Here is a 12,913-nt window from a genome sequence, read left to right as displayed (position 1 = left end):
GATCCAGTATGGAATTATGTAAAATTAACAGTCCAAAATTAAAACAAATAATTTCATTCTAAAATATATACATTTTTAAACTAATTTTCTTAAGAAAAACCCTAAACCGTGTTTTTCATTTTTAGAGATTCTTGAAGATTAAATAACATTTACAGATTTGGTGTATTCTGAGACCTATAGTAAAGTTTTATGGCGAAAACTTTGGTAGAATATTCTGATTTGATATGATCTCTTGTTAAAGGAGTTTTTGAAAGATTTTCGAAAAAGGACCAAAAAGATGAATCGCATGAGGGTTAAAATTTTTAACAAAAATATCCCCCACATCCTCCTCTGTAAAGTTGCCACTATATTTAAAATGTAAGGATTCTAAGATATCTTAACTCGAATATTTCGAAAAAAAAAAAACTAGAAATGGGCGGAACTTGCGCCGTCTACTTTGGTTACTTTCCGATGTAAACATTAAAAACGACGATACACGTGTCTCATATTTTTAGCTCTACTTTAAAAAAAAAAATGGAATTTTGTTGCACAGTGTTATTGAAGCCACAGAAGTAGCCTGGGAAGCCCTAAATAATATGTAATTTAATGTGTGTGTGTCATCCAGAATAAAGGATACCCAATGAAATATTGATTTCACTAGTTTTTTTCTTCGATGCGTAAATTGTAGGTGCTTTAGTTTTGTCCACTTAAATTTGCGACTTAATTTTTTTATTAAATTCTGAATTCCTTAATTTTTTTGTTTTCTATAAAAAAATATAAATAGAGAAAAAATAAATTTATAACATTGTTTTCTTAAAAAAAATTATCATTTTAATATGTACTGAGGGGTGCTTAAGTTTTGGCCGATACTGTATGTTTATTCAAATTTTATTCCAAAATATATAGCATACCTTTAGGAGCCTTAAGGAGTATTTATTTAATGAACACTCTTATTTCCATTTACCTACTGTATGGTCCCTTCTACAAAACCTTTTAAAGTAAATAATGTTTTAGATTCTTGCTCTGTAAGAAACTAAAAATAATAATATGAGATACGCTACTTGCTTAGCAAAAATGTGTTTATTTTTTGTACAGAATTTTCGAGTTAACACTTTATTTTTACTACTCTATTAGGGCTTTCCTTTATACATTGTGTATTATAAAACAGCATTAAATACAATTAATTATATGCATTATATACATAAATATCAACATGAACATGTACAAAAAATCTATTTCAATTGGTCTAATTTATTGTATATTACAAAGTAAATATGTATTTAATAACATTTATCGACAAATCTCGTTGCAATTCTTTTGATTATTTTACAGCGTATTTGTTAACAAATATTTTAGATACATTGTACTTGATTTGTAAAAACAACAATTACCTATCCGATTGATTGGCTTGAATACGTTCCACAAAGCGACGTATATTCTCCTCTCTTGTAGAGTTATTAACTTCCGTTCGGATACGTTGATGATGAGCACTGGCTTTAGCTGATATTTCATCTAAACGTTCTTGATTGATGGCAAAGGAGTGTCTAGAGGATGAAAAAGCGCATGTTAATATAACATTCAAGATTTCAAAATATGTAGTCTGAACTTACCTCACTGAGAAAAATCCAAAAATACCACCAGCTATTCCTAGAAAAATTATTGCAGCTGCCACTTTAAAGTTTGTAGTTCTACGCATACCATTAATGCCGTAATAAGGTCCGGGATTTGGGTCATAATCTGGTTTAATCTCCCAAGGCCTATAAAAACACAAAGCATAAAAATCATTTAAAATAGTATTAATAAAAATAATCATTGATTGAAATTAACACCATAACAACTAAACTATTTTCATATGTAACTTGAAGAATTTCAGTTGTAATTAGATTATTTTATTTAAAGTTCGATATTTTGCACTTATCATTTGAGAATTTGAAATTCCAATTAGGCAATTATGAATCTCTTTCTCTAGAATCAAAAGTTTAGATTATAAAGATATTTCCTGACTTGCCTGGGTGGAGGAAGCCTGTTTGGCAGGGATCCTCACGGCGACAACACCCAAGCAGTTATTACATCTACAACATCTTGTTGTGTTGATGGGCATAAATTTACTATTCTCCTAGCTGGCGGAAAATTTTTCACCAAAGGTCGTCCTGATTAAAAAAATATAAAGTTCGTTGGGGAGAAGTCCTTATTTACCAAGATATGATCCTCTGATGTTCGGAAAATTCCTTTGCTACTTGGAAAAAATGTTCGATTTAAAATAAAATGTTGTTCTAATGCGCGAGTTTTGCGCCGGTCCATAGGAGAAAGCCTTCAATACACTACCGAGGGCCAGCAACTTAGAAAAAATAGAAAAAATATGCAATAAAAAAAACTGATTTTTCCGCCAGCAGGGAGAATAGTAAATTTTTTCCTGCTGATGCCCATCTTCGCCTGCTCATGCTCATGAAGATGGTTCTGTGGTGTCATGAAGAAACAACTTGATGCAATCCTCAGGACGGCATTCTTCCCCTGCGTGATGCTAACATTTGCAAAGCACACTGGCGCCGCATAGCTAATCACAGACCGGTCTATTGCTATATAAGAGATCAACAACGTTTCTTTGTCAGCACCAAGAGTGGTGCCGATCGGCGACTTGAGAGCCTTGATTGAACTCCTGATGTTGTGGAAAATAGCTATGGGTTGCACGGACGACTTTAACATGCTATCGAACGATACGCCCAATATCATGGGGAAGTTAATGGTCGGAAATCAGGACAGCATCGACACCAATATCGACAGATGGAAGGGCTGCACTAAGTCATCTGCATACATTACGATATCTATGCTATCTGAAGGGCCGGAATTTCAGGATGTTAGAAGTTAAACAGCGCGGAGATATTACTCCGCCTTGGCAATTACCTGTTTCATTCTAAGGGCCTTCGACATAGATATATTTCTGAATTCCACAAACATCTGGAGTCCGCATATATACATACATAGTTGATTATCAAACTGAAGGCCGAAGAGAAGTCTTCTGTATGCACTAGAAAAACTTGGCATTGTTAGCGTATCGAAGGCGCACGGTTAATTCTCTGAAGCTTTGCCAATTAGCATTGTTGGGGAGACTACGGGGGTATCGAATTCCGACGATAACGATGAATCCGACAACGAATTTGGGAACCCGCTGGGAGGACTTCTGGCGCAGTAAGCAACAACATTATTAATTTAAATTTTTTACCATTATTATCTGGCGAACAAGGTAAAAGTAAGACGTTTAGATCAGAACAGGATTTGTTAAAATTGCTCTTGTGTAGGAAACGTTTATTCGACGGATTTGTTAAAATTACTCTTGTGTAGGATTTGTTACAATTGCTCTTGTGTAGGAAACGTTTATTCGACGGACGAATTCTTCTGAATTGGAAAAAGTTTGTTCGTTGTGTGGGAATCTCTACGCCTTTCCTTTTTCTTTTGCAAAATACCTTGGGTAATTCAGCTCAACTCGGCTTCAGTTTCATTTATCATAGTTTTCCTAACTCACCTATGAATGATTGTTTTTGCCGATTTCCCCACTTCAATTATTCTCATACTTTGTGAAGCAGCTTTCAAGAGTTCATCATATTCCCGGCGCAATTTTGGTTTACTAAGTGTTTGATATGCTTCGGAGATTTTCAGGAAATGTGCGGTGTGGTCTTGGGAACTGCCTTTGGATGTATCCGGATGATACTATCGATGAGAACAATTCAAGATGATAAGTTAATAATTAGTTTTATCATAAAAACTTACCTGTTTAGATAACTGGACGTAGGCATTGCGAATTTCTTTATCACTGCAATCATTGGGAACTTTTAGAACATCGTATAATGTCTTCTCCGATTGCTTTGTTTCGTTGCCCTTATCCATTTAATACAAGAAAGCCTAAAGCCGCTGAATTTTGACTATTTTTCAAAAAAAAAAAAAAATAATTTTGCATAATAAACTACGACGTTTGTAAAGAAAATTACGGTATGGCATCTCTGAAACGAATAAAGGGGGATAGTAGGAAGGACGATAAAAGACCATAATCAAAACAAAAACGCAGATTAGTATTAGTGTTCTATAGTGTTATAGTCCTCTATAAATTGATTATAAAATAGTTCAATTTAACTATTCACTTAATTGAACTTGTTACGAATATGGTGCGAAAAGAAACAGTTAAAGCAGCTGTTTTATATGCTCCTTCATTTTCCCACATTCTTAGTAGAGTTGTATAGTTCATGAACGAACTATTTCAATTGAACGATTCATTGAAAAGAGCGTATGAACTAGATCAGTCGATATAGTTGATTATAGTTCAATAGCTCACCGAGCGCCGACCGAAAGATCCACAAAGAACGATCAACGAACGATTCACAATCTAGTTCAACATGTCCTTCACATAAAGTGACGCCGTCCTCTGTGCTAAGTGACGCCTTCGTAATGTAATGAGTTTTGTTTATGTTTTGGATCAATGTGAAGCGTCATCCCCAATTGTAATAAAAATAAATTTTACATAAAGAGCATTTTAAACACATCGTATCCCAATATATCGAATCCATTACCTATTCAATGTGCCTTGTTTTGGATAGGAAAAAGCGAAAAAATAAAAAGAAACATACATACAGTGATCATTTCTACAAACACACAACGTAAGATTTTTTTGCCAGCCTAGTCCGGTCAAAATAGACATGCGTATAAGGGGGAAATAGCAAAAATTCCCACAAAGCTGAATTTTGGTGGAGCGCTAGGGTTAGCCATTAGAAGCAACGTCCTAAAAGTCCCCATCGATCCCATGTGTGCAAAACAAGTTATTCGGGGTCAAAGGTCATTTTTGGAGGCATTATTCAGTTTTTTTTAATTTTTCTCAAAAACGATAAGACTTAGCAAAATCCGGCTAAAGTAAAAGTTGTAGATTCAATAATTGTCTACAAGAATGGTCTTTATGATTCTTAAAAAAGACTTACCATTTTCAAGATATCGCGATCTAAAGTTCAAATAAAAAATTAGCCGCGTAAGTACATTATGAGGCGAACCGGTTAAAGTAACGACTATGTGTTAGATACTTCCGTAAGCTTTCAAACGATATCCACTTTGCAGTAATCGGTTCAGTAGCACCGGGTCTAACCCGGTTTTTAAATTTGGCCGTTCGGGTCGAATAACCGGAGAACCGGATCCGCAACCGTTGACAATTATACATTTCCGTAATCAGCGCAACAAACACTACCTTCGGACAAAGCTTGAAAAAAAAATCGGAGAGTTTTCGTTGGGGTCGTTCCCGTTGGGCTTTCGATTATACATGTGGGTTAAATGGGCTATTTTTGCAAAAATGACTCTAACATTGAATAACTCTACTAAACACGCTCCGATTTTGTTGGATTTTTTTAGAAGATAGCTATAATTTCGCTCTTCAAGAAAATATATATTTTTTGGAGGACAGACCCGATTACTTCGCTTATTTTAGCCGGTTCGTCTGAATATGTGCATATTTCCCTTATAAGTACATAAAAATCATGTGTTTTTTAGAACAGCTATATCTCAAGAATGGTTCCTTCTAGGAAAAAAATTATAAAGGTCAAAGTTGAAGATAATTTTCATGGATACAACATTAACTTTAGTCACTTTTTGATTAGATTAACCGTTTTCAAAAAATAAATCCGAAACCCTAAAAACTCTTAAAATTTGACCTTTGACACCGAATAATTTTTTTTGCACACATGGGATCGATGGGGACTTTTAGGACGTTGCTTATAATGGCAAACCCTAGCTCTCAACCAAAATTCAGCCCTGTGGGAATTTTTGCTATTTCAATGTCTATTTTGACCGGACTAAGCCACTTAAATGAAATTTTTTCCAATGATGTTTTTTTCTAAACTTAATCTTTCTTTATGAATGGAATAAAAATATCTAAATGTAATATTTTTGTAGTTTAATTATACTATTCTAATATTTGTTCCTACTTTATGTATGTATGTGTTTTCATCAAGAGAACGATTAAGAGCCCGTGAACGATTCTGATCCGAATGATTGAACTGGATAGTGAACTATGAACTAGATTACTGAACTAGTTCAGTTAAAAGAGCTGAGCTATTGAACTAGATCTATCAAATGAACTAGATTGTACAACTCTAATTCTTAGCGGAATCAACAACCATTATCAACAGGGTGGTTCTTATATATATTTCTAAAATTAATTATGCATCATGCCAAGTTTACACTTGCGCTCCAAAATCGATTGGATTTCACGAAATCCTGAAATACACCCCGGTGTTTACACTTATTTTTTGTTGATTTCAAACATATGACAATGATCAAGGTAGATGCATATGCGCAGCTGATTGAACATGAATTTTCAAAACAAGTTGTTGTAAATTGTATTAAACATCAAAAATATTCGACAAAAAAGAACTTTACAACTTTATTTTTAAAAAATTATCGTAAAATTATCTATCTATCATATCAATTGTGTATAGTACCAAAAAATAAAAAAAAAATAATGATTTTATAGTTGAGACATCATAATAATAAATTTTGATAGATAAAAGTTGTGCTCAGAACCTACAAAATATTAGTACATGCAGTAGTTGTCCCGTTTAATGCTAAAAATGCGTTCCCGTACTCCGAAATCTAGCAAGACTTGCACTTCTCTTTAAACAAAAATAGCGCCGAATAACACCCTCTTCTCCTGTTTTCTTCCATACAATTTTGGCCTATTAGAAACTAGCAGCAAGTATGTTCATATGTTCATTGGTATCTGATATTATAGCTGATACGTTTATTTTGACATTTTTGCTGGAGTTTTTGCAATTTCCGTCATTTCCCGTTTCCGTATTTTTAGGAAATTTGTATGGGGGAGAAATTTTGTACAATTAGATCTATTTTTTAAAATTACCATTAAAAAAGTACAGGAACACAATGAAAAATAGCATTGTAAGAAAGTTATTTAATATTTTTCACGTTGTTTACAAATTTTGATACTAAAATTTGTTGTTTCAGCAATTCGCACATCTACCTTGTTTATTGTGATACGTGAAAAGTGTTGCAACTTTTGGTACTTTTTTAGGCAAAAGCAAGGTTGTGTATCATGTGTACTGTGATCGAAATCACATTGATTTCGCTGAAATCACGAAATGAGATGATTTCATTTTTGTATGCGAAATCATGATAATTTTTGCTTGATTCCGCGCGAAATCACGAAACGCCTTCGAAATCACGAAAAGACGCCGAATGTAAACCAAACATAATAAACATTAATTTACGTAGTAATAAAATACATAGTTCAATTGAACTATTCACCAAAAAAAACTTGTTACGAATGCTGGAGAGAAGAAATAGCAAAAATGAACGTGTTACGAATAAGATGAAAAAGAAAACAAGTAAAAAAGCGTTAAGTTCGGCCGGGCCGAACTTTTCATACCCTCCACCATAAAATATTCTGAACTAAAATGGGATAATTAGTTTTCATTCCTGTCTTCAACTTTACGTGGGTACGTTAAAATGTCAGATAATGTACATAAAATGATTCATTCGGGAGGCCCTTTTTTATGGTGCCTATATCTAACTATGTATGTTGACAATTTTTGGTGGGCTAGAAATCGGGAGGTACCGTTATTTAGGGGTTATAATAAAACATGGACCTATGTTGACATTTTTGATGGGAGTCTTTAATGTCAAATAACTCCTAATTCGGTTAAAAATTGTAGCTAAAATCCTCAAAATACCGAAAATCGGTACATAAAGTGGGAACTTCAAATGTCATTAACAGCTAGTTCGGAGGCACCCTTATATGTGGGTTATACGAAAATATGAACTTAAATGAACAATTTTTGTTGGCTCTTAAATTTTAAATTACAGAAAGTTCGTCCACAAAAATAAAGCTAAGGTACGGAAAATCGGGAGGTTTGTTTTGGGGCTATACCAAAACTGGGACCTACGTTCGGTTAAATATTTTAAGTAAAATGCTCAAAGTACCGAAAATCGGGAGGTATCGTTATATTGGGGCTTTGTTGAAAATGGTTGATGCAGATGTTTAGTGACCACTACAACCTTCAAATGTCAAATTGCAGTTAGTTCGGTTAAAACTTGTAGCTAAAATTGCCAAATTACTGAAAAACGGTGGGTACTGTTATATGGGAGCTACATATATCCAAACATGGACCTATGTTGAAAATTTTTGATGGAGAGCTGTTGTGACCACTAAGAACTTCAAATGTCAAAATACTGCTAGTTCGGTTTAATATTATAGCTAAAATCATCAAATTACTGAAAATCGGGAGGTACCGTTATATGGGGGCTTTATCCATACATGGACCTTAATATCAAATTATAGCTAATTCGGTCTAGAAATGTGACTTAAAACGTCAAATTACCTGAAATCGGGCGTTAACGTTATATGGGGGCTATTCCAAAACATGGACCTATGTCCACTAGTTTTGTTATATAAGTTTATTGACACTTAAGAACCCTAAATATCAAATTATAGCTAATTTGGTCTAGAAATGTGACTTAAAACGTCAAAATACCTGAAAGCGGGCGTTAACGTTATATGGGGGCTATTCCAAAACATAGACCTATGTTCACTAGTTTCGTTATATAAGTTTATTGACACTTAAGAACCCTAAATGTTAAATTATATCTAAATCGGTCTGAAAATGTAGCTAAAAACGTTAAAATACCGTAAATGGGGGGTACCGTTATATGGGGTCTATACCAAAACGTGGACCTATGTTCACAAGTTTCGTTATATAAGTTTATTGACACTTAAGAACCCTAAATGTTAAATTATATCTAAATCGGTCTGAAAATGTAGCTAAAAACGTTAAAATACCGTAAATGGGGGGTACCGTTATATGGGGGCTATACCAAAACGTGGACCTATGTGCACAAGTTTTGTTATATAAGTTTATTAACACTTAAGAACCCTAAATGTCAAATTATAGCTAAATCGGTCTGAAAATGTAGCTAAAAACGTCAAAATACCGTAAATCGGGGGTACAGTTATATGGGGGCTATACCAAAACGTGGACCTATGTTCACAAGTTTTGTTATATAAGTTTATTGACACTTAAGAACCCTAAATGTTAAATTATATCTAAATCGGTCTGAAAATGTAGCTAAAAACGTCAAAATACCGTAAATCGGGGGGTACCGTTATATGGGGGCTATACCAAAACGTTGACCTATGTTCACGAGTTTTGTTATATAAGTTTATTGACACTTAAGAACCCTAAATGTTAAATTATAGCTAAATCGGTCTGAAAATGTAGCTAAAAACGTCAAAATACCGTAAATCGGGGGGTACCGTTATATGGGGGCTATACCAAAACGTGGACCTATGTTCACAAGTTTTGTTATATAAGTTTATTGACACTTAAGAACCCTAAATGTCAAATTATAGCTAAATCGGTCTGAAAATGTAGCTAAAAACGTCAAAATACCGTAAATCGGGGGTACCGTTATATGGGGGCTATACCAAAACGTGGACCGATATAGCCCATCATCGAACTTGACCTGCCTGCAAACAAAAGACGCCTTTTCCCAAAATTTCAGCTTCCTATCTCTATTTTTGTGGATGCTAGAGTGATTACCACAGATTGACGGACGGACGGACGTGCACAGATCGACTCAGAATTTTACCCTGATCAAGAATATATCAGGAATATTGTCAATTATTTCATATTCCATTTCAGAAAAAAAGGATAAATTTTTTTCGCGCTACATCAACGATTTTTGATATGTAGGTTAAGAAAAAGATTTCTAGTACGAATCTGGTCGCGAGCCAATTTTTAGTTGTTGCGGACAAAAGTTATGGCGCTTTTATTTCGCTTTTTAAGAAAAAAAATATTATAAAAACGCTAATTATTTTAATGAGCACAATTGTTACAAAAAAGTTCTCTCGAAGTGACTTCAGCGATAAACATAAAAAAATTTTGTGGATCCAAACTTCACGGCGAATCAAATGAGACTGCAATCATACAGATTGGTGTTATAGTTTGGATGTTACAGCCAAAATAAGCACATATTTTGGCCAAAAAATTATTTTTTGTTTGAAAAAATATTTTTTTCACATGCATTATGTAGTAGAAAATATTGAAAAAATTTATAGGAATACTTCCTTCATTTTGCTTAAATCTCCCAACAAAATAGACGGATTTTGTTTTATTGACATTCATATTAAAGTTTTCCCATTAGGGAAGCTAATTGGGTTGATGAGTATATATGTATGTCAAAGCTTCTGAAATGGAAATAGAGGTCAAATAACCCATTTTTATTTATATGCATTTTAAAATTCGTGTAAATCGCGTAATTATCAAAATCATTTTGTCCGCATGTGATTTTCATGTACCGGAAGACCATATCTGTTAATTTGTATATATTTTTCGAAATTTAATTTGGAGGCTAAGATGTAGCATCAGCTGCATCTTAGCATTAAAATACCTATAAAATATCGCTAATTTGCGCAAAGTGCATACAATTTTTGTCCGCATCCGATTTCAATGTCCACCATGAAAATCTACATCGATATATATATATTTCAAGGCGATCAATTAAGAACCGTGGATGTAGCATCACACACAATTTTTTGGGATAAAATGAATACAGGCTCCCTTATCAGTGAAGTTTTCAAATCTCTGTTTCCGCAAAAGCGAAAAGGCTGTATCAACTGTTTTATTGCCGTGGGAATGACACACAGAAAACGCGATGAAATACGCGATATTATCAAAAACAATTTTAGGTGATTTTGCTATGTTGGATTTTCTCGTAACTCGCGATTTAGTAGATGGATTTTCACGGATTTTACATCCGGAACGTAAAAACCTAAAATGTGCACTAGAGTACGAGGTGATCGAATGACAATTGTAAATATTAGACCCGAATAATATGATTTTTAGAAAAATATTCACACAAAATTTCGTCATTTCGATATTTCTGTGAAGCTGTGGAGGCTACATTCACGATATACGTATCAAAAAACTCAGAATCGCAAGTACTACCTATAATCTTATTAAAGCCTTTTTGGAAAATCTGTTTGCGGAACGCGACTAGAAGAAAATGTCAAAAAACACTGTAAATTTGGCTTCAAAATGTCAGCATCATTTAATGGTAGAAGCAGTTCAAATTTTGAAAAGTAATACATAAGTGAGATGATCCTTATTTAGTTGGCTTCTACTCTTACTTTGACAGGAAAATCGTGAGAAGTGTGGTTTACTCACAAATCGAGAGAAAACAAAAAAAAAAAAGATACATACGTTGGCTTCAACCCATTTTTACCCATTTTCTAACATAAATATAGCCACAGCTTCCACGCAAATTAACTTTTGAGGCCAATATTTTTTGCCACGTCTAAAAACATTTCATTTTATCCATAAACATTTAATTTGTATAATATACAATCACAAGTCGCGTGTTCTAAAAGGGTAAACCTTGGCTTCAGCTATGTTAAATTTTCAAAAATATTGGTGATATATACTTTATAGGGTCGCAAATGAGTATTTCAATGCGTTACAAACGGAAAAACAAACTTAATATACCCTCCATACTATGGTGGAGGGTATAATAACAACATAAACAGTTGTTGTACATGTTCCGTCTTCTTCGCACTTTCGTAGCAGAAACATCAACCATAATCAACTGGGTGGTTCTTGGGCAAAGTAAATGTAAACTACAGGGTGGTGAGTGAAAACTAGATGCAAATTCTAAAATAGAAATGAAAAACAAATGAGAATGGCGTTAAGTTCGGCCGAGCCGAACCGGCGCACACTGGTCGAAACCACTGATCTAGCGGCGCGAAAGTCAAAAAATCGAACTATAAAATTGCGAAATATTTTCCATTGTATCGATTACAGACACTTTGCAGACAAAGGTTTTGTTTTTTATTTTTGTTGTTGTAAATATTCACTCAGTTTTTCACTATCAAATACAAAAGTTTTTGTTACATGAGATTTTAAAAAATTGTTGAAAAAAAAATAAACTTCATATTTGTTTAAATGTTAAATAAATTCGTAATGAAACTGGACAAGATTTATTTTTAATGGATGTACTTAGTTATATAGCAATAAATTTTCAAAAAAATTCAATTTTTTAGTGTTTTTATGGGTTGTTCGCGCTTGTTCCATAGAGTGCATCTTGTAAACTTGGCCGAACTTAGGTTCGATTATTTTTTGGTGATTGAAATTGGACTCTCTGGATACCGAATAACCACATTAGGGCTGCAAATATTTGCAAATCTTTTGATGACTGCACTTTTAAAATTAGGGATTTTGAATGAAATTCATACAAAATTTAGCTGTGTATTTGTATGGGAGCTAAATCAAAATATGGACCTATCTTGAGAAATGTTGGCAAAGAGAAGTTCTACCCCCCAGAGACACTATAATACCATATTATAGCTAAATACATATGTTATTAAATATGGGATAACAAGTAAACATTTAACGAATCGGGGGTACCATAAAAGGGGCTACATCGAAACATAAATCCGTATTGAAAATATTTTGTAAGAAGATTTTATACGCAGTGAGAATACGGAATGCAAAATTACAGCCAAGTTGGTTTAAAAATGTGGACATGATATTCAAAATACCTTAAATTGGGAGGTACGGTTACATGGGGGCTATATCAAAACGTGCACCTATGTCCATAATTTTTGGTGGAAATATTTTGTGAGCACTAGGAACCCTAACTACCAAATTACAGCAAATTTGCTACAAATTGTGGCTTAAATCCTCAAAATACCGAAAATCGGAAGGTACCGTTATATGGGGGCTATACGAAAACATTAGCCGATATTGTTTATATTTTGCCCATTATTACCCACAGGTACAAGCAGAGTTTGTGCAAAATTTCAGTGACGTATCTCAATTCGTTTGCAAGTTATTAATTTTGCGCCGCTAGATCAGTGCTTTCGACCACCGTGCGGCGGTACGGTTATTCAGAGGCT

General features: G+C 33.9%; 1 protein-coding gene across 1 annotated transcript; it reads right to left on the bottom strand.

Moving 5' to 3' along the window:
• Positions 1 to 1,040: 1,040 nt before the first annotated feature.
• On the bottom strand, positions 1,041 to 3,976 carry DnaJ-60 (DnaJ-like-60). Its single transcript, XM_073963913.1, has 4 exons — positions 3,745 to 3,976; positions 3,500 to 3,684; positions 1,590 to 1,736; positions 1,041 to 1,523 (listed from the first exon to the last, which is right to left on the bottom strand). Exons 1-4 carry the CDS (start codon positions 3,859 to 3,861, stop codon positions 1,367 to 1,369), a joined length of 606 nt encoding a protein of 201 aa, XP_073820014.1. The 5' UTR covers positions 3,862 to 3,976; the 3' UTR covers positions 1,041 to 1,366.
• Positions 3,977 to 12,913: the final 8,937 nt, after the last annotated feature.

Source organism: Musca autumnalis, unplaced genomic scaffold (assembly GCF_047663935.1).
Source record: "Musca autumnalis isolate F117 unplaced genomic scaffold, ASM4766393v1 scaffold_1, whole genome shotgun sequence".
Lineage (NCBI taxonomy): Eukaryota > Metazoa > Arthropoda > Insecta > Diptera > Muscidae > Musca > Musca autumnalis.
The sequence above is the reverse complement of the archived record's forward strand: the minus strand, read 5'-3'. Positions and strand labels throughout refer to the sequence as shown.

Excerpts from the sequence above, each read along its gene's own strand:
- DnaJ-60 (XM_073963913.1), bottom strand. The coding sequence starts at position 3,861 with ATGGATAAGGGCAACGAAACAAAGCAATCGGAGAAGACATTATACGAT. Across the intron at positions 3,685-3,744 it reads ACGTCCAGTTATCTAAACAG|TATCATCCGGATACATCCAA; the intron begins GTAAGTTTTTAT and ends TCTCATCGATAG. Across the intron at positions 1,524-1,589 it reads TTTGGATTTTTCTCAGTGAG|ACACTCCTTTGCCATCAATC; the intron begins GTAAGTTCAGAC and ends TTCATCCTCTAG.